This window comes from Rhinopithecus bieti, unplaced genomic scaffold (assembly GCF_001698545.2).
Source record: "Rhinopithecus bieti isolate Rb0 unplaced genomic scaffold, ASM169854v2 scaffold_986, whole genome shotgun sequence".
Taxonomy (NCBI): Eukaryota; Metazoa; Chordata; class Mammalia; order Primates; family Cercopithecidae; genus Rhinopithecus; species Rhinopithecus bieti.
The window spans coordinates 563669-585912 of record NW_016803218.1 but is presented as its reverse complement, the minus strand read 5'-3'; the positions used below and the strand labels follow the sequence as shown (position 1 = coordinate 585912).

Below are 22244 nucleotides of genomic sequence, written 5' to 3'. Positions count from 1 at the left end.
TTTTTTAAAAAATTAAGATGTGTACTTTTTTAGACATAATGCTATTGCACAATTAATAGTGTACAGTATAGTATAAATATAACTTTTATATGCTCTGAGAAATCAAAAAATATGTGACTTGCTGTATTGCGATATTTACTTTATTGCTGCAGTCTGGAACTAAGCCCACAATATCACCGAGGTATGCCTGTATAGGCCTCTCAAGGGGGCAGTTCAATGATCTCATCTGCAGTGACCCTGAACCGGATGTCTCTGTTGGTCACCAACAGTTATGGGAAGCTCACGAGGCCATTAATTCTGTCTTTGAACCGGTCTGAGAGACATGCATTTATTTCTCATGTAAGTCAACCTCCTGTCTCATTTTCCAGGCAATCACAGGTCTGCCCCTCTGGGGTCACCAGAAGACACCTGCTCCTCTTCCTTCCTGTGATGGCCCTGCCTATACCTGCAGATAAGCCTCAGGACATGTCCCTGAGACATCCTTCCTCAGGCTTCCTTCACCCTCTCTTCCTTGCACCATCTCCCCTGACTTGCTTCAGAGTCTGCTTTTGTTCGTCACCCACTGTGTGTGGCTAAATGGATGGCACATTTTACCCTTTTTAATCTTCATAACCACCTTGGCCATAGGAGTATTTACATTTGTTGAGCTTCGCTGTCCTCTGCTATACAGTAATAATAGCATGCTCACCAGAGGTCAAGCACTTTACAAACATTATCTCATTTATCTTTAAAAGCTTCTCCAAGGAAGCCATTATTTTCTCCATTTTGCAGATTAAAAAACTGAGGTTCAGAGTGGTTAAGACGTGCAAAAATCTCTCACATAGCTCGAAAGTGTTAGGAGGGCTTTGAAACCAGGTCTCTCTGACTCCAAAACCACTATGCTCTTATTACTTCCACGTACAAATCTTTCTCACATCACCCCCAGGTAGTCCTGGGAGAAAGATGTTTATCTTCCCATTATGATGACAATAGGCTCAGCCCTCTTCAGTTTATAGCATATCTTCATGTTTTGGATCTTATATGTACAACATACACACACACACACACACACACACACACCAACTGGGCCATCAGCAGGACAGTCTTGATGGCTTCCATTTGGTAGATGAGAAAATGGAGGCTCCAACCTCCATGGAGGAGCTAGGAATGGAGTCCACTTGGAATTCACTAGGAAATTTCCCTCCTGTGCCCACTTGTGTGTTTGTATTGAGTCAAGGGTCCTGACTCCCAGTAGGTATGTACATGCATGCGTGTGTGTGTGTGTGTGTGTGTGTGTTTGTGTGTGTGTGTTTGGAGGGAAGGGAATAAAAATGACTCAGGGAGGGTAATGAACACAACCCAGGTGGGACCACAGTTGACTGCCCACCTGCGTCCCTCCAACGAATATTTACATCTTACTCCAGGCCTATACAGGGTACTTGGTACAGGGTGAGCAAAAACAGCCACATCTTCTAGGGGGAGGAGTAGGATAGGGGGACATTGACATTTATCAATTAACCATACAAGCAAATATGTACCTATGTGAGGTGACAGGGGCATCAAGGGGAACGCACAGGCATTTGGTGAGCCTTTAACAGCAAGTCTTGAGGTTAGAGTGGCCTCCAGGAGGAAGTGACAATTGTGCAGAGGTTGGAAGGATGCATAAGAATCAACTACGGAAGTACAAGGTGCAAGGAAGCACATTCTAGGCAGAGAGAAGGGGAGCACTGCTCAGGTCTCATGTTCCTGACTCGCCAGCAGCATCTGATGCCACTGATCCCTCCCTCCTTCTTCTTGTACTTCGTGGGACTGCACAGCCTCTGGATTTTCTTCCTACCTCTCTGGCTGCTCCTTCTTAGTGTCCTTTGCCAACTCCTCTCCCCAGTCTCTAACTACCCTGGAGCTCAGTCCTTGCTCCTCTTCTTCATCTACACTCACATCCTTAGTGGTTAACCCAGTTTTATGACTTAAAGTCTACCATCATTCAAATGCCCATAAACAGCACACTCTCAAAGGCTTATCCCCAGCCCAGCCCTTCCCCTGAACTCAGGACTCCAGCATCCAACTCCCTGGCATCTCCAGATGGAATTCTACCAGCTCTTTCAAACTTAACACGTCAACTGAACTCCTGTGCCACCCCCACCCCCTGCAGCCTCTCCATCTCATGAGAGAGTGTCTCCATCCTTCCAGGACATTCTTGCCAAAAACCTTGGAGTCATCCTTGACACATCTCTTTCTGTCACATCTCACATTTAAACTGTAAGGAAATCCTGGTGGCTCTGCTTGAAAAATAGACCCAGCATCTGAGCCCTTCCCATCACTGCTTTGACCACCCATGTCCCAGTCATCATCCTTTCCCCCAGGGGCATGGTGATAGACCAGTATCTTAACTAGTCTAACAGGTTCCAACATTCCTGGTGCGCTAGGACTGTTTTCAACACAGCTTTTAAAACATGCATCTAACTGTGTCATTTCTCTGCTCAGAATCCTGCACTGGTGCGCTATTTCTCTCAGAGGAGAAGCAAAGGTCTTCTCAATGACTTGCAGATCCGACTTGATCTGGTCATCCATTATCTCCCCAAACTTCTTCCTACTACCATCGCCTTCACATCTGCCTCCTCAAACATGTTCCTCAAATATGTCAGACATACGCCTGCCCCACGCTCTTGCACAGGCTGTTCCTTCTGCCTATAATGCCTTTCCCCAGGTGCCCGTATGGCTTATCCCTTCACTGCCTCATGGCACCCCAGTAGGGTGCTTCTGACCACCCTATTTCAAGTCTCAACCAACACTTCCAGTAAGGAAAATCTGGTTTTCCTCAATCTGCTGTTCCCCCCAGCACAGATCATCTAACATGCCATCTTTCCTCAGCTTTATCAAGGTATAATTTACGTACAAGAAAATAAGAAAATTGATGTTTAGAGTGGTTAAGATGTGCAAGAAAACCCCACATAGCTCAGAAGTGGCAGCAGGATTTGAAATCAGGTCTCTGTTGTAAGTATCCAGTTGGTTTCGTGTTGGCATTGACACTATCTAATTTACTTGGTGTTCATGTTTGTTGTTTGACTCTCTTCCCCCTCTAGAATGTAAGGTCCATGAAGTGGCTGAATCTGAGGGTCAGGGTGGCCCTGCCTCGAAGGCCCAGCCAAATATTCCAACTAGCAGGGGAAAGGAGGCCCCTTCCCCAGGAAATGGGGAGCACGAGCACAGCTTTTCGCTGTGGAAAGAAGGTCGTGGACATGGGTCCCGTGTCCACTCGCCTCACTCCCTCTAGTTGCATAATGGGCACAATGGTTTACTCCCTGCAGCCTCCTTCAGAAGTGAGCCCCCGGCTGGTGCTCACTGCCCCTTGTCAACATGGGTAGTCACTGATTCAATGATATCACATCTGCGTCTACACTGGCAATGTACACAATCGTTGATTTCAGAGTTGCATTTCCATGGGCACTGACCACACTAACAGCAGATCTACACTGGTAAAAAGATAATCTCCATCCACCAATCTGTGACTCAGCTAGCCACAGACATGATCACTAATCATTCAGCTATGCTCTCATTGGCAACAGGCATCCTTGATCTTTGCAAAGAGTGTTTATTACACTGGCAGTGGGCACAGTGATTGAGAGCAGATCCGTATCTACACTGGCAATGAGTGCATTCATTGAAAGCAGACTCATGTCTACACTGGCAGCAGGCACAATCACTTTCAGCTCCTTGACAATAGGCACAGTCAGTGAACAAAGACCTGAATCTCCACCAGCCATGAACATGAGTGACGCATGTCATTCATGGAGAGTACGCACAAGGTCACAGAGTTCCTTTCCAGAGAGGCGTAGATACATCCTTCCCTCCCAGCAGGCAGGCCAGCTGAAGGCGCTCATGATGGAGTCCAACAGCCTGAGTCCTGTCTACAGGGCAGAACTGGCACTGGATTGTGGAATTCAAAACCTGGATGCGGGCACTGGAGTGGCGAATCTGGAATCTGGGCATCGGAATTGGAATCTGGGACACATGGTGAGGAGATGAGACCATGTCTATTCCCAGCGTCTTGAGATCACTCAAGGTGAGGAGAGACTCAGGCTGTGTGACTCCCATTGCCACCCGCCCCCTCCCCACCCCCCACGCCGGGGCCTGGCCCAGCCAGCCTGGGCTTAAAAAAGCACCAGGAAATGTCAGTTTCTTTTTGAAGAGGTGCAATGGGAGGAGATGGCCCAGGCAGTTTAGCGGCTGGTTTCTTCAAAGGTCGGGAACAGTGACAGGACCTTCAAATCCTGAAGCTTGTTTTGTACCCAGGCTAGACCCAAGCCCCTTCTCTGGTAGATGGAACCCTGCCTAGTGCCGGCCAGAGGCCCCAGCCTGACTGACAGCTTAGCCAGGGATCTGACTGATGCGTGACTGCATGATTGCTGTGTCTGTCCAAGCCGGGACCAGGACTTGAGCAGCCTGAGCAGTCTCCAGGCTCCAGACTCCAGCTGCCTAGGGCTCAGGGGCTGCAGCTTGACCAGGCACCACCTGGTATGCTAGGCCACTGTGCTAGGATGGCTCAAGGTGGCAGCCCTGGGCTCCGGCCACTGACTGCTGACTGGCATGGGACAATGCCTGCTCCCTGTTGCCTCTCTGCACTGCCATTTATCCATCTGCAAAATGAGGGGTGTCCCAGACACTTTCGGGTTCCTGTTCTATCTCTGGAAACCCTGTGTTACCCACAAGAACATCAAGATCTTATCAGAGACACAGCCTGCATGCAAGTTAAGAGAGGGTGAATTCCTCCTGAAAAAAGAAAGCTCTGAGGACCTCCAGCCACCCGTCTATGCAGCTTTCATTCATTTGTTCATTCATTCCATCATCAAATATCTATTGAATGCCTATTATGCACCAGGCACTACTTTTCACAACCATCTCCAGAAATAAGAGTGCAGAACTGGGCACACAGTAGGTACGCAACAGTAATGATGAAGGCAGCTACCATGTACTGACACATTCTGAGCCAGGCCTATTCTAAGCACTCTGACATGCCCCCATCTTATTCACCTTTACACCACTGGTCCACACGGTGGCCACCACCCCAATTTTATAAAGAAGGAAACTGAGGCTCAGAGAGGTTAAGTTGCTCATGGTCATACAACTAGGAAGTGAGGGAGGTAGAATTTGAAACCCAATTTTGTCTGACACCAGAACACATGCACTTAACCACTCTACTGGCCCCTAACAAACATGTATTGAATTAACGAGTAAATAAGTGATAAAGCTTTGCATTGGTGCAAGTATGCATTCATGTGTGTGCAAGGCCATGGGTTTGCATGAGGGTGGGGAGCCTGTGTGTGCAGATGTCTGTGTGTTTGCATGTGGAGCTTTTTTTATGGGAAGACGTTCCCTTGTTGTCTTAGTCTTGTGTGTGCTGGAGCTATACTTAGCTGCAGCCGTGACTGTAATGAGCAGTTAGCGGCACACCAGGCACTCTCATTGGGACCTGGTTTCCCAGGGAGATCGCCGGGCCAGTGTATGTGTGTAGGGGGGTGCAGCTTGGTGCTGGGGAATGCTAGATCAGGGCTTTGGAGGGAGCCTGGAGCTCACAGTGCTGTGCCTTGTGCAAATGGAGAGACATCTCCAGCTGGAAGAATCTGCTCCAGGCCAGAAGCATCTAAGCATCCAGGCTCCACCAAGCTCAACATTGGCCACCTATGCCTGTGGTCCCTTCACTGGTCCATTAGGCAATTAGAACTAAAGGCTTGGAGTTCATGGCTAACGTCTGGGGGTTGATAGCAAAAAGCAGTGGGAAGATGGTCGATCCTGGTATACCTGAGCCAGGGTCTCCTGCGGCCTCAGGAGGGTCCCCTCCTCAGCACCCACTCTGCAGCTGGTGAAGCTGCACTGTCTCCTTGAACACACCCTGCCTGAGCTATCAGAGGTTCTCACTCACCAAGGCTGGGGACCTGAGGAGGAAGAGAGACCTCCCTACTCTGGAGCAGACTGAAACCACAGACTGTCTCGTACAACCTGGGGTTCAAAGGGCAATCTCCCACTCACTGACTGCCCTTCAGGCTTCGGCCAGAGGAAGGTCTGGAAAACCACAGGTCCTGAGGGCTTGCCAGCTGCATGGCTCTGCCTGGAACTCTTTCCAGCCTGGTCCTGTTTCTCTGCCATCAGGGACTCTCACCTTTGAGAGTGGGCCAGTCTCTCAGCCCAGTATCTGTCCCCAGCTCCCAGCTCTCTCACTCCACAAACACCACAAACTATCCCACCTCCTGCATCTGGCAATCCCACTTTCTGCACACATGTGCTGGGTCACTCCACCCAGCCTACTACCCTGAAGTCCATGCTTCCGAGTCCCATTGTCCAGGATACGTTCATCCTGTGAGAGGTGGGACATCTGCTTTGAAGGCATGCAAGGAGAAACATATCCATGGTCCTCCATCCATCCTTCTCATCCATTTGTTTACCCATCCACTGACTCACCCAGCTGTGTCTGCTTCAATCCATATGTCCCTCCTTCCATCCACTCACCTGTATCCATCTACATATCCATCTTTTTATCCATTCTTTCATCCATTCGTCCATTACTCATCTGTCCCTCCCACTACCTCATTTTTAACCATAGAACCACAGCATACCAGAGCCAGGAGGAACACTGGCATGGCTCTAGCTGAACTTCTTGATTTATTTTCAAAACAGGACCTGGGATTGAATCCTTCTTCTACCACTTGCTAACTGGATGGTCTTGGACAAATAAATGAATCTCTCTGGGAGTCATTTTTCCCTCATCAATAAGAGGGGTGTACTACCTAACCCTTCCACCTCACAGGGTTGGTGTGGGGCACATGGCTTTAGCAAAGATCAATTGATTCCCTATTGTATAACAGGCACTACTATTGCCTAAGCTGACCCTTGTCCTCCAAGAGGTTGTGGTTGAGTCTGAGAGACACAGAACCATAGGTCAGTGGATCAAGGGCCTTAAGTCAGACAGAAAAGGTTTTCTGGAAGCATGAAGGGCAGAGCAGGCTCTTCCAGGATGTAGAGGGTGTCAGGAAAGGCTCTCTAAAGGAGGAGCCATCAGAGCTGGCCTAGCAGGATGCATCCATTTCAGAAATGCAGAGGAGGAGGAGTGGGCATTCTCAGTGGAGGCAATGGAATAAGCAAAGGCAGAGGGGCAGGGAGCCGGAGTACGTTGGGAATGGATCATGCACACTGGGGCCCCGGGTGATCTGGAATAGCAGGGTGGGTGGGGCTCCCAAGGGTCGCATCACAGGCTTTGGAAAGGGCTGGGGACATGGAAAGTCTCAGCAAGCCGGCACAAACCACTGTGATTCCTAAATTCCAGGCTTTTACTCCAATCCTCAGACTGCCAGACAGGAAAAAAATATCTGCTTGGTGACAGCCAGGCCTCGGGAGACACGATTCCTGCCGCCTAGAAGGGAAGCCAGCGCCTGGTATTTCTGACCTTTGTGCCTCTAAATATATCATTAGTGACGGTGGCTTCTGGCCCTGAGGTTGTGGGGCAACCGGCTGAGGCTTCTACAGCCTCCCTCCCTGCCTCTGTGGCTCAGCCAGGGCCTCCTTATACCCTGAAAAATCCAAACCCAGGAACAGCTGACAATGGCACCCCAGGTCACCAGATCCAGCCCTTGGCAAGTGTCTCCCTTGTGCCAGGCACGGTGCTGGGGCCTTTGCCCCTCTGAGACCCACCACAGCCTGTGAAGTACAAACTATCATCCCATTTTACACACGAGGAAACTAAGGCTCAGGCAGACACCACCCGCCTCAGTCCACACTGAGGCAGAGGAAGGATCAGAACCCAGGCCTAGCAAGGCCCAAAGGCCTGTGCCTTCTCCTCTAGCCTGTCCCCTCCCTACACTCCCCTTGCACTTGAGATGGTGGCCTCTTCCTGCACGTGGCACTGAGAACTGTATTTTCTCCCTAATGTTCTTTCTGCCTCTGGTCTGACGGATTCTCCTAACACACCAGAGAGGCTGGTGATGCCATTATGCACACTTTATAGATGAAGAAGCTGAGCCCAAAAAGGCAAGACTGCTCCAGGTGTGGGGGCTGAACAGGGGTCGGGGCAGAACCACCCACGGCAGCTTGCAGGGAGCGCACTGCATAGCACTGGCCCTCAGCAGATGACAGCCACACACGTGGGTTTACAAGGCCCAGCCCTCTCCCCTCAGCCCAGGGCTCCAGCTCTCGCTCCAGGTGGCCCAGCAGGTGGCTGTGTTCCTCACTGCTGCTCAGAGAGCCCCTGAGGCTGAGCATCAAACACTCATCTCTAAGTGGCGAGACACTGGCCCTGGCGGGTGGCTGCAGCCTGAGGTGTGTTCACTACCTTGCTCTGGTGATAAGGCCCAAGGAAGTCATGTTCTTCTGCCCCACCACCTATGTGGGCAGAGAAGGTTCCCAGGGAGCCACCTGGCAGGGCTGGGTCCCCATCGAAGCCTCCCCAGGTATGGCAGCTCCCTTGTCAGGCATTAGATTCATATTCTCAGACCCTCCCAGGTGGGGTGAGGCGAGTGTCTGCAGAGCATCCTACAAAGATGCCTCATCTGCAAGAGGTGTGAGTGATCCTGGGCATCACGTGCGCACCAATGCGCGCAGTGCAGTGAGCCGGAGGGCCTTCCGTGACTTCTCTCATTGCCTTCTCACAGCAGCCCTTTGAAGTAGGGACTCTCTTTATCCCCTCTTTATAGCTGAGGTGACTGAGACTTACTAAGGTCACACAGCTAAGAACTAGCAGACCCAGGATTGGGCCCCGGCAGTCTGGCTCCCATGTGGCCTGTGCCCATGCCACTAGCCATCTTCTCCTGGCACACCTGCAATGAGAACCCTGTGAGCACCACGGAGGCCTGTGTGACTGGAAAGAATTCACATGATCTCTCCCCGGCAGGGCCCCTGACCCTCTGGCTCTCTCACCAACTTCTCTTCAGCCCTACACCCAGCTCAGAGAACTGCCTGTCCCCCAGCATGGTGGCAACCATGTATGGGAACCACCATCTCCTGCTGGGTACCGCTGGCCTTCAGGAAGAGGACAGAGGCCCCTCTTTACGGCCAGGCAGGAGCCTCCTCCATGCAGGCCCACCCTGTGCAGGCCCCTGTGGCTGCAGGAGGGGAGCAGAGGGCAGTGCGAACTGAGCTCGGCCTTGCCCTGGGCTGGAACACTCAGGGAACCCATGGGGCAGGCCCCAGCAGGAGCAGACCCCACTGTCAGGAGCCAGTGGGGTTCTGGGTAGCTCGACTCTTTCTTTGCATGTTTTAGGGGTGGATTTTTCTTTCTTTTTAAAATTCTTTTATTTTAGATTTAAGGGGTACATGTGCTTGTTTGTTACATGGGCGTTACATGCATAATGGTGGGTATGGGGGCGCCCAGGGTGCCCATCACTCAAATATTGGACATTGCACCCAGTAGTTAATTTTTCAACTGTCACCCCCCTCCTAGCCTCCCTTCTTTGGAGTCCCCAGAGTCCATTTTCTCCATCTTTCTGTCTGTGTGGAACAAGCACCACCCCTTCTGATATACCACTGTCCTATGGCTCCCAGCCCAGCCCCAGCTACGCCTCCTCACTGTACCTTGAACCCTGGGCACACAGCTGCTCAGGGCTTTTGCACATCTCACTTCCTCTGCTCCCCAGATGTCATGTGGCCTCCTTCCTCACCTTCTTCAATCTTTGCTGAAATATGACCTGTGCTCACAGTGAGGTCTTCCCTGCCACACAAGTTAAAACTGCCCACTCCAGCGTGCCCTGGGCTCCTGCCTCTGTCACATCCTGCCCAGCTAGAATATAAGAACTTGAGGGCAGGGATTTTTGGTGGTTTTGTTGTTTGCCCTATTCCCAGCTTCTGAAGCAGCACCTGTCACATAGTAGATGCTCAATAAATACTTGTTGGCTGGATGGATGAATTGGTGCTGACAGCAGTCCCTGGCAGGGAAATGGCTCACGGACTGTGCTTATGTGCAAAGTGGGAGTGTGGGGAGAGGAGTTGTGTACTTTCTGTGCTGCACTGGGGAAGGAAGAGGTGAGGTGAGTGGCATCGTGAGCAGGGGTGCCAGAGCCAGGGTGCCAGGCCAACAGGGAAGGGCTGGGGCTGGCCAGGGTGGAAGGGGCATCCAACGCCCTGCAGAGGCTCAAGAGAAAGCTTCATTTTGCTGCCATGGCTCACACTGAGGCAGCATCTGAGCCTGACCCAGTGAGGCTGGCTCCTGAGCCCCCCTGAGCTCAGCTGTCTGGGGCTGCCCCAGCTAATATTAGCTCATCCCAACCCAGGCTGGCGTCGGCCTGGCGGAGCAGCCCAGCTTCAGAGTGGGCACCGCCCATGGGCACCCAACAGGAGCCCCCGGCCTTAGCCCCCAGGTTCCTCCCTGTGCCTGAGCAACCCCTTTAAAGAGGAGATGTTCCAATGACCTGAGCTGTAAAGCATGGCCTCCGCCCGCCAGCCCTACCACACTGGCACACTTGTCGGCATCTGAGGTCCCTGTGCTTGGCTCCCAACCAAGGCCTGATGTCAGCGGCCCTCCCTCCCTCTCCCCTGATAGGCGGAAGTTCCATCATCCTCTCTCTCATACCCTGCCACACCTGTGGATGGAGGAAGAGCATGGACAAGTGGCCCATGACCACAGATGGGGAGACTGAGGCTCACAGGGGCTGTGACCTGCCCAGGACACACAGGGAGCTCAGGAGAACCAGTGAGAATCCATGCCTGACTCCCAGGGTGACACCTCTGAAGTCTGCCCCTGGGAGACAGACTGGAAGAAGGGGCCCCAGGGGCCACGGTAGGTGAGGTGACTCCTAGGAGAAGCATTTGGCAGTAGAGCCAGCTGCTAAAAGAAGGAAACAGGTGGGTAACAGGTGACAATTTGAATCTCGCAGGACCGAAAGCTGGTAAAAAGATGATGGAATGCACAACAATTAAGCACTTACTATGTTCTGGGTTCTGGGCTAAGGGCTTAACACATTGGATCCTCCCAACTTCCCTACGAGTCAGGTGCTATTAATATCCCTCTTTGGAGGCACAGACAGGTTAGGAAACTTATCTAAGGTCACACAGCTGGAAGGCAGTGGGGCTGGGATTCGGTCGAAGGCCTCATGGTTCAAGGGGCTATGCTCTTAGCAGAGAAAGGGACTCCAGGTCATACTCCCAAAATTATGTAGCCAGAAAGCAGTGCGGGGTGGGGAGACGCAAAGTCCATACACTTTCTACTGAACGCAGAAGCAGGCCCAAAGCAGGGGATTTGGGACAGAAACCATCCTAGACTTTGGAGGGGAGAAGTTCATTTTGAAAACCAGTGACTAATGCCTAGAACTTTCCACAAGCACAGCTACAGAGGAAAGGGGACAAGGAGGGGACAGGGAAGGGAAGACATGGAAGGAGATGGGGAAGGAGAGGTAGGAAACGAGCCTGGCTGGCCTTCGGGAGGAACAGAGTCCAGGAGAAGTCAGACTCGGGGGTCGGGCTGGACCAAGCGGGACCTGGGAACTTGCTCATCTTGGTTTTAGAAAACAGCTTTGTGGCCTTGAAGCTGTCGTTGTGGACGGTGGCTGGGCTGATGCGGCGCAGAGAAGGAGTTTGAAAAGACAGAGGGTTAAGCTGTGAAGAGCTTCTTCTGGGCCTGTGTGGTGACAGCAGCAGGTGGGCCCCTGCCTGGACTGGGATTTGGACCCCCTACTAGCGCTGCCCCAGCCTTTGCCTGTTCATCGCTGCTCCAGGCTCAGGGGATGGAAGGATTGTGCTCCCACGTGAGGCCAGAAAGGAAGGCTCAGCTAGGAACAGGTTCAAATGCAGGGTACCCATGTCTGCCCTCGGCCTTGAACCCCACTTGCTTATTCTTTCTTTCAGTAAATATCTATTTAGCACCCACTATGTACCAGGCCCTACTCTAGCTTCTAGAGATAGAGCAATTGGAAAAAGAGACAAAAATCCCTACCCTCATGGACTGTACAGTCTAGTGGGGAAACAGACAATAAACAAGGCAAACGAGTAAACTATATAGTACATTAGATGGTGGTAAATGCCAAGGAGAAAAGAGCAAAGCACGAAGTGGGGAAGGGGCCAGAGGAGTGTCGTCTGAACTGATGATGTCTGAGTATAGACCTGGAGGGGGTGTGAAAGCTGATACCCAAGGGAAAAGCATGCCAGGTGGAGGGACCAGCGCAGCGCAGGTCCTGAGGCAGAAGCATGGGCAGCGCTGGGGAGGAAAGCCATGGAGGCTGGGGGAGGGAGGGAGAGAGAAGCAGACAGCAGAGGGAGATGCTGGGTGTGGGGCACTCAAGTGAATACTGCACCCTCTGAGGAAGCCCACACCCCAGCGTGAGATGGAGCAGAGGGCTGACTTGGTTGAATAGCACTTTGCCAGGCTGGCCCTGGCTGCCCTGAGAGAAGGGCGGGGCAGGGGCAGCTGGGGCTGAGAGAAGAACTCAGGCAAGAGAAGGCAGGGGCTTCCACCAGGAGGTAGCTATGGAGGGGTGCGATGCAGTCAGATTCCGAGTGTATTTGAAACATGAAGACAACAGGGTTGGTTGATGTCTGAGAGAGAGAGGAGTCCAGGATGACTCCCAAGGTCTACCAGTGGGAGCCACTGGATAGATGCGGTGGCCATGGCTGTGATGGGGCCTCACCTCAGGCCCAGTCCCCCTGCCATCGAAGCCTTGGCCTCAGGAAGGACTGGCTTGCTTGTGACACTCTGCCAACCTGCACACACCCATCTAGCCCTCTGTGTCCTGAGGCTGGCCCTCGACTGGAGCCGCTGCCTGCATCAGCACTTCCCAGACTCCAGGGTGCATGAATCATCCGGGGAGTGAAAATGCAGATTCTGAATTGGTTTCAGGGCTGGCAGTGAGGCCTGAAAGGCTTCATGTCTAACAAGTGTCCATATGGTGTTGCTGTTGGTCAGATGACCACACCTTGAGTGGAAGGAGCCCACACCTCTCAGGCCCCACTGCAGCGATGCACCCTCACTCAGCAGTGACCTAAGCGGTGCTGAGGGGTGAAGGGAACGTTCTCCCGCTCCCCGATCTAAGAATAGAGTTTCCCAGGAGTACGAACTTTAAGCATCCCAGGTAATTCTGAGGGTCAGGCATGGGTGGGAGTCCTCCAGCAGCCATCCCTCCATCCCCCATAGCAGCCATCGCAAACACCCTTACTTAGCCCTGGCCCCTCCAACATGGCACCCATCCCCTGCACCCCTCCCCACAGCAGCCCTACACCATAGAAGTTGGCCCCATCGCCCCTGCTCCAGACCCCACAGCCTGGCACACAGTAGCTCCGAGTGGGCCTTTCTGCAGCTCCCTGAGGGCAGGAAGCCAAGAGAAGGGCCTGGAGAAGTGGGCAACAGGTGCTGTCCATAGGCCTGAGCAAGCACCTGCAAAAGAGGTGATCCCCCCAGGTCTGGGCCTGCCAGAGGGCTGGGGAGCCCGTCAGGCAGGGGCATGATCACTATGCCTTGAATGAATGACTGAGGACAGGATGAGGCAGGCTGAACGAATGTAGGAGGAAGCTTTTTAGACCCCCTTCCCTTGGGCTCCTGCCTGCTTTAGGCCAGGACCTTTGTCAGGATTGCTCACACGAGTCCTGGGGAGGAGCTGGGCTGGCAGAGGGAAGGAGAAATAGGGGAGGACTTGTTTGGTTCCCCCAGCTCCTCTGGGAAGCTGAAGCCTAGAATTCTTGGACTCCCAGAATGTCAGAGTTGGGAAGAGCCTTAGTGGTCACTTAAAACGACCTCTGTATTTTATAGCTGGAAAAACTGCAGCACGAAGGGGCGGCAGGAGGAAGGGGTGACAGGACTTGCTCAAGGTAGCCCAGTTGGTTTCGAGGCCTGGCTAGATTCCTCTCTAATCCAGGTGTCTGATGCCTGCAACCTGGGTCTTGTCTGTGCTCTCATCTCTCCACACACCTGGGCTGGTCCCTAATCCTGAGGGCCTGCCTGTCCCCAGCCCCCAGTCTCCAGAACTGACCCACATGCCACCAGCTCAAATCTCACAAACTGGGTGCCTCAGTGCCCAACGCATACCCCTCACTCCCCAAAAAGTGAGGTCAGCGAGGGCAGGAGCAGCCAGGTTAAGTGTGAGGAACCTTGAGGGATGGACTTTCACATTCAGCAAAAAGCAGGGAGGACACCGAAGTGAGGGGAATAGATGACCAAAACCCCAGTGGTTAAAATGAGGGCTGCCGATGAGGACCATGGAGGAGGCTGGCAGAAGGGAGCTGCAGGAGCAATGGCTGGGTTCCAGGGCAGAAGGCCTCGGAGTGCCGAGCTGAGGGGCAGCCAGCGTTCCCACCATGTGTCACCCTGCACAGGGAGCTTCTGATCCTCCCAATCCTCCTGCCATTTCTCTTCAGGCCATATGGAGTCCCAGGGCCTGCATGGATGGGAGTGGGAGGACAACTGAGGCATTGTCACGAAACCTTCTTCCTTGGGACTGATAGAGCATGGCCTGGCCAGGCAGGGCCCTCACTTGCCATTACCCAGGGGCCGGAACTTGGTGACAGGTTCTGGATAGGTTGTTGGGAAAGAGTGGTTGGTCAGGAGGGAGAGACCCAGACGGAAATTCAAGCCTGGGGCACAGCAAGTCACAGGCCTCACCATCCCTGGAACATGGACAGGAGGCAGTGCTGTGTAATGGTTACAGATAGAGCTCCAGGGTCAGACAGACTGAAGTCCAACTGCTGGCTCCACCGCTCGTGAGCTAAGTGACCTTGGGTAAGTTACTTAACTTCATTGAGCCTCTGCAGCCTTGTCTGTGTCATTGGTGTGGCAGTATAGTGCAGTCTTGCAAGTCTTGGGAGAATTATTAATAAATGAGGATATATAAATCAAATCCTTAAGACAGCGTCTGACACTGTGTGATTCGAGAAAGGAAGGGGGTTCTGGAAAATCCTGCTTGGGAATCCTAAGGATTTGGGTCAAGTCTGGGTTGGCTGACCTGAGAAGGTCTCAGTCAGCTGTACTGTGTCCTTGGAGTACAGGTATCTGTTTATTCTACCTCCCCCAGGAAGGAAATTAATGGGAGTAGATAAGAGAAGAACAGCATGTCCAGGTGGGGTTTGGTGTTCTTGTAAAACTGAGAGCCAAAAGAAATTCAGATGGTCAGGCCCTGGGACCAGAGGCTTAGGCTGTGAGTTTGAGTCTCACTGATTCCCTGTGTGGTCTTGAGCAAGTAGCTTTCCCTCTCTGAGCCTGTTTATTTTCACTGGATGAAAATATTGATTAGAGGTAGCCTGGGTGCGCCCATTCTCTGCAATAGTCCCATGCATATGTGAAATGGTCCCTACCACCCAAATGGTTCCCCTGAACAAGGACTGGACAGCAAAGCACCCCTGCAGCCTGTCAGGCCCTCCTTTTCCTCTAAGCTTGCATCTAATGGTGAGGAGCTCAGGCTGGGGTGGTGGCCAGGCTGGGCCCGCAGCTGATGGGAGGCAGTGGCTCAAGGCCCTGACCTTTTGGTCCAGAGCGAATCCCCTGGTCATGAGACCGCTCAGAATAGCCAGAGGCACTATATTCAGCTGTCGTGGAGGCCTTGAGATCCCCAGCCCGGGCAGTGGACCCTGGAATGAGCCCCCGCTGAACCCCCTCCCCCACCTCTGAGACAACCCCCACCTTGCTCCTTGAGAGACTCCAGCCAATCCCCTCCAAAGCTTCTGGCAGAGGCCAGGCCTCCTGCTCAGAGTCAAGGAGCACAGACTCCAAACGCTCTGAGGCAATGTGACACGAAGCACCTGTGAGCCAATAGTCAGGAGACAGGAGTTTCCGAGCCAGCCCTCAGCTAACCCGCTCACAAGGGGCCTCAGGTAGCGTACTCCTCTCTGGGCCTCAATTTCCTCATCTGTCATAATAACGGCTCCCATTCTACAGAGTATGCCAGAGGCTTACAGTATAGAGGAGAGATGAGCCCAAATCAAGCAAGGATGCTAATGAACATTTTATTACAAATCAGAGAGCTTCTCTCCCAGGAAGGGCCCTGGTTCTGACTTCAACCCAGCCTGGGGGCCCGGGAAGGCATCACTGAGGAGCTGCTGTTTGAGGTGGGGTGTGGGGGATAAAGAGGGGTGAGCCAGAAGAAAGAGTGCTCCAGAGGGCAGGGTATGTGCAAAGGCCCTGAGGCAGGGGAACTGAAGAAGCTGAAACGAGGCCGGGTAGTTGGGGCTTGGTAAGCGATGGGGACAGTCAGGCCAGAGGAGACTGGAGGAACAGGCAGGGCCTGAGAAGCCACACTATGGGCTATGGGCCGGCGAAGCACTGAAGGGTTCTAAGCAGGCTCGGGTGATCTGACAGGTCTGTGAGTTGAAAAGACCCCTGCGGTTGCCAGGTGGAGGATAAACTGGAGCAGCCAGGGGCTGGAGGTGGGAGAGCAGCTTGGGGGCTGCTGGGGAGGTAGGCCTGAGGGGAACCATGGCTGCTTGAGCCAGGATGGTGAACATGGAGGTGGAGGGAGAGGAGAGAGTCTACAGGAGGGGAAATGATAATACAACCAACAGTAGTAATAATAGTAGCCAACATTTATTGAGCACTTACTGTATGCCAGACCCTGTGGCTTGGGGCTATCCAAGCATTATTATCTCAGTTATCTTCACACCAACCCCGTGAGGTCGGTTCTATCATTATTCCCATTTAGCGGTGAAGGGGCTGCAGGGCTCTGACCAGGAGGCGCTTGGTTTATGATTTTCACTACTGGGAGGGGGTTGGGGGGAGCTGGAGGAACCATTCAAAGACCCGAGGACCCCGCACAAGGATCATGGGAAGCAGGGGCACACTGCGGTGGAGGGCCCTTGGGGAGGCTGGGAGGGGAGCACACCCAGCCCCTTCTCCACTGCTCATGGGTCTCCTTCATACGGTACCATGACTCCAAGTGGGGCCCTGGCCTGGGGGAGTGGGCTCTGAGGTAAGGGGGTGCACTGCCTAGAATCCCCTGATAACAGCTCTGTCCCCCAGCCCTCCGCATGCCAAGCCACGACTCCAAGAGCCCTGTGTCAGCTGGGACCCAAGGGAGGAAGAGAAGCCTCTGGCTGGGGGTTTCATTCCTGCCACCAGGTAAATTTCCTTCCCAGGGAGCTGATGGGGAACCAGTTTTTATCAAGTTCCAAAGAGGCAGTGACGGGACAGAGAGACAGACACAGGACAAGGGTCAGAGCAGAGGCAGGCAGCTGGGTGGATGGAGGTGGGGGTTCCCCAGCTTGGGGGCCATTGGCACTATTTTGGCATTTGGAAGGTCAAATGACTCAGGAACAGATGTTAACACACACACACACACACACACACACACAGAGGACACTCTGGCCTGCAGCACAAGGACCACCACGGGCCCTGAAGGGACACAGCAATGTCCCTGATGATGACACGCAAATCAGACTAAAGCTGAGAGCCTCGGACCTGAGCTGGCCCCCAAGGAAGACAGGAGGGCAGGTTTCAAACCAGGCAGCCCCAACACTCCCCTGCCTGCTCTCACACCTCTATGACCCCTGCCCTCTGCCTGGTTCATTCCTCCCTGCCCCTCAAAGCTTGCCCCAGCATCACCTCCTCTGGGGCAGTTCTTATTCTCATAGCCCCAGGAAGTCCCTTCATATTCTTTCCAAACTGTACCATCATCATCATTGTCTTGTGTGTGTCAGGGGCACCACCTCCCACCCCAGAACACACGTGGAACTCATCCCATCCTAGCTCGTCCCCCCAACCCCTCATCCCCTCAGGCTGGTGCCCAGAGTACAGGAGAGGGGACCGGGGGAGCAGCTGCCCCAGCTAGCACTGTTGCCCCTCAGGAACTCAGATGGGCCCTTCCACCCCGACTACGCAGCCGCTATCTCCAGGGCCAGCACCAAGGCCTGGGGTAGGTGGCAGCTCCTCAGGGAAAGGTGACCTCACCACCCATCCCACACACTGACAGTGGCCTGGGCAGAACAGCATCTCTATTGAGGATAGGAAATGCCCTCAATTAGGCCACTCCAGAGTGCCAGAGACCTGAGGGCAGCGGGGCACGGAGCAGGGCTCTGGAACATCTCATTCTCCTCAAGCACACATACGACCCGGGATGGACAGGACCTTTTCCTCTCACCATATACCACCAGCACACTGACAACACACGGGTGGGTCTCAACACACACCGGCCACACACACTGTCACCACACATTTGATCTCACCCACACAGTCCTCTGTCTTACACCACACCTTCACATACCACATACACACAGTGTGTCACACACAGGGACCCCCACCCCACACAGCCTCCTGCCTTATGTGTACACACATGTACACACACACACAGCCTCACACACGAGCTCCACATATACAGTTTCACACTTGCCACACACAGCCACACACTCATGCAGACACGCTCACCTCGACTCTCATGCACTCGTCAAACCTCACACACAGCATCTCTCTTACACATGCAGTCTCTCTTCCTTATACACACTCTCCCACACAGTCTCATTCTCACACACACACAGTCCATCCAAAACACAGAATCCACCTCTCTCACACACACACAACCCCTGACACAAGGACTCAGGAAGCTCACACAGAGTCACAGTCTCACCACACACACACACGCATACACACCCTGAGTCTCGCATTTTTATTCTCACACACACAAGCCTCTCACACACAATCTCTTTCACACAGAGCCTGTCTCACACATACAGCCTTTCCTTCATACACATATGCAATATCACACACAACATGCTGGTCTAAATCTAGAATAACGACTTGAGTCCCCCCGACCCACCGGTGTGAGGAGGCACGGGGGAGGGGTAAACAAAGGTGACAGCAGAGGCGGCAGAGCAAAGACAGAGGGGGAGGAGGGCGGGCAGGCGGCTGGTCTCTGCGCAGATGAGCCGCAGAGAGGCAGCGCAATGCAGCTAGGCCAGCCGGGCGGCAGGCAGGAAGCCGGGGTTCTAATCCCACTTTGCCCTCCTCAGCTCCTGAGTGCCCTTGGGCAGGTCCCTCTCCCTATGGGCCTCAGTGTCCTCAACTGTTCCCTGAGGGAGCTGGAAGGGACCACAACCTTCCTCGGAGGCCACTGGGGAGAGAAGGTGGCTTAGACAGGCTGAAGGGGAGCACCCACCAGCACCCACTCCTATCCCAGTACCGCCTCGCCCCGACCACCGGATGCCCACTCTTTTCCCTCAGAGTCCACTCTTCAATGAGTATTCACTTCAGAGATTTTTTTCAAGACTTTTCTGTATGGTTTTGCACACCAACAGAACCTCAAACCACACTAGCTGGCCCATTTGTCTGCCTTGGGTGAAGGCCACCCGTAGCCTAGAAATGTCCAGTGGGAGGAGAGGGCCAAGGGAGGGGGTTGGAATATGCCCCACTGCCCCCTGCCTGCCCTGAAACTCGGGACACTGATCAGAGCCCCAACACTGAGTGCAAGGGGTGGGGCGGGGGAACCCTGCTCTTGCTTGGGAGTCAGGAGACTGGGCCTAACCCTTGCTTCTGGAGCCAAAGTTGGTGGGGGAGCTGCTGTCCAAGGTCAAGTGTGGGCTGAATGGGCAGCTGCTGTAACCCAGGCCTCTGCCCACCCCCACCCCAACATGCACTGGTTCAACCTCCCATCCCCCTCCTCCAGCCCCTCCCCACAGCTCAGCCACAGCCTCCAGTTACATAACCCTCTAGCTGTAGTGGCCTCTGACAGGAAAGGGAAGGGGAGGGAAGCCCTCTGAGGGTCCCAGTCCACTCTGGGGAAAGGCAGGAGCTGGTAGCCAGCCCAGGGGAGGATAGGGTCCCAGGAGAATTGAGTTCGAGTCCTTCTTGGCCTCTTGCTCCCTGGGTGACCTTGGTCAGGGTCCTCAGTGGCAAAACACAGGCCTGGCTCTCTCCCTATTGCCTCTCCTCATAAACATAGTTGTTCTAGAATTCAAGGTATCAGACTGACCCACTATCTACTCCCCACATGCCATACTGTGTTTGATCTCAGTTAACAGATCTACCAGGTCTGTGCCTAAACATAGATTTTCTCTGCCCATGGGCACTTGAGGGCCCCCCAAGTCTCCTCCTTCCACTCTCCTCTGCAGCTTCCTAGCCCTCTCCCCTGGCTCTGGCTTAGGCTCCAGTGGGCAGGAGGGGAGAGATGCGAAGTAAAAGACAGCAGGGCAGAGGCAGTGCTTTGCCTGGTAGGGGGTGAGGGCAGCTCATGGATGCAGGAGGGGCTCTCCTTTAACTTCTCCACTCTACCCTTCCCCTACAGGCCTTAGTGTCTCTCTTTAGGCCTCTAAGGACAGAGCCCAGTGAAGGCTGGGAGTGCCTCTTCCAGGGTGGGTGGCTGTTACCAGTTCCTCGTTTTGGGCTCAGTCACTTATAGTCCAGCAGCAAAGCCCTTGAGAGTTCACCAGGCCCCCTCCCCCATTTTACAGATGAGGAAACTGATCCAGAGAGGCAATCTGAGGGACCAAGGTCAGCAGCAGCGTGTCTTTTTTTCCTGGAAACAAGCGGGTATGGCTAAAGGGGAGTGGCCCATGAAGACACACCCACCTCTCACACACCTTCTCCTTGTAGGTTCCCCCTTAAGGACTCCCTCTCCCCACCACCTGATGTCCCAGAGGAAGCACTGGCATAAGCCCAGTGACCCACTCCAACACCCTCCCCTTTCAACAAGGAGGAAGGACAGGCTGTGATCTCAGGATCAGGGGCTCAGAGGGACCACCCCTACCCTACAGCCCAGCCTTCCACCAACTTCCAAGTCATGGAGATTAGCCATGGAGATGCCCTCTTGACCACCTCCTCAAAATTGCTGGAGGCTGCTCCCTGAGGAGGGGGTGGCTGTCTCAAGCTGCCCAGCAGGCCTCAGGCCTTTTTGGGGGACCATGGCTGGCTCCAGATGCCCCTTTACCTGGACAGGAGGAAGGGCTCCCAGCTTCCCTTCCCACACTAAAATCCTGAGGGCAGTTCATACTTTGACACTGCACCTCTGCAAAGACACAAATGTGCACGGGCAATCGCTCATGCACACTCAAACATACACACATGCTCACTCATTCCCACTCCACACTTTACCCACCCAAATACACTCCACCACACTTACATAAATATGCACACACAATCTACTCATACACACAAACACACCCATTCATACTCATACATATTAAACTTGGCAACACACAGACTGACATACATAGAAAACCAGAACCCCGGCAGACACCCTTTCTCTCTTACCCTGGTATGTGCACACATGCGCACACACCCCCTTTCGATTCTGAACTCCCTAGGCGCCAGTTCTGCGGTCCACCCCTGCCCGCCGGGAGGCACAGGACGCTGCCTTCCCGCCCCGCTCTTCTGATGGGTAAGTTGTCACTTACCCGCGCGTAGCGGGACGAGTAAGGGTCCTCGAAGAGCGCCCAGATGCGCGGCTGCCAGCGGCGCCAAAAGCCGCCAGGCCGGCCATCGGGGGAGTCACTGAGCGCCAGGCGCTTGGTCATCTCCAGCTCGTCCTCGCCGTCGCCCGAGTCGCCGGGGCCCTCGGCGTCCGCGTCGTCGGCGCTGTTGTCCAGGGGCGCGCCGCCGAAGCTGTCCAGCGCCTCCTCGGCGTCGCGGTGCTGGCGGTACGTCATCCAGCAGCAGGGCTCCACGTCGGTCTCGTCGATGCCCCAGAAGGCCAGCTCCTCCTCGTAGAGCGGCCCGCACACGTCGGCCGGGCAGTGCAGCTTGCCCGTGCGGTAGTAGTTCAGGATGTGCGCGAAGACGCCGGGGTGGCGGTCGAAAAAGAACTCGTCTGCACGCGGGTCATAGTCGAAGTGGCTGTGGGCGTCGGGCTCCGCCAGCCAAGCGAGCCGCGTGCCGGGCAGCGTGCGCAGGGTCGAGCGGTACGTCTGGTGGCGCGTGCCACCCACGTTGATCACGATGCGCTCGCTCTCGTCCCCTTGGCCCATCGCGGCGCCCCCTTAGGCATGGCGCGGCCCAGCGACACCCATGGGAGCGGCCGCCAGGGGGAGTTGGCGCCGGGGAGGGGGGCGCGCGGCCTCTTCCCCCCTCCCCCCAGCCGTCGGGGGGGAACAGAGGTCCGCGGCTCTGGCCACCCCAACAAGCGAGCCAAGCCTCTCTGGGCGCTTTCTGTCGGGTGCCGGTCCAGGGGAGTGTGGGGGATCCCAGGGGTCTCTAGGCGCCAGATGTGGGAGGGAGCTGGTCCGGCAGCGGAGGAGGCAAAGGAGGAAAGAAGGCAGGGAGAAAGGGAGGGAGAGAGGGAGGGGGAAAGAGGGAGGGGGGCGGCCTCAGCGGTGAGACCCCGGAGGAGGGGAAAGAGGGTTGGGGGGCCGGTCTCCCGTTCCCATCTCCGCGGGAAAATGGAGAAATA

At 54.3% G+C, this 22244-nt stretch overlaps 1 protein-coding gene across 4 annotated transcripts in view; it reads right to left on the bottom strand.

The window, feature by feature from the left end:
- The window catches only part of KCNC1 (potassium voltage-gated channel subfamily C member 1), a 47374-nt gene extending 25497 nt beyond the window's left edge, over positions 1-21877 (bottom strand). For 3 of the 4 annotated variants that reach the window (XM_017870082.1, XM_017870099.1, XM_017870107.1), the window contains exon 1: positions 21253-21852. In XM_017870082.1, the coding sequence (XP_017725571.1) occupies positions 21253-21822 (570 nt within the window). In that variant the 5' untranslated portion in view covers positions 21823-21852. Of the gene's footprint in view, positions 1-21252 lie in introns of all 4 variants that reach the window. The other variant, XM_017870090.1, reaches the window with a different exon arrangement.
- Between the last annotated feature and the right edge of the window lie 367 nt (positions 21878-22244).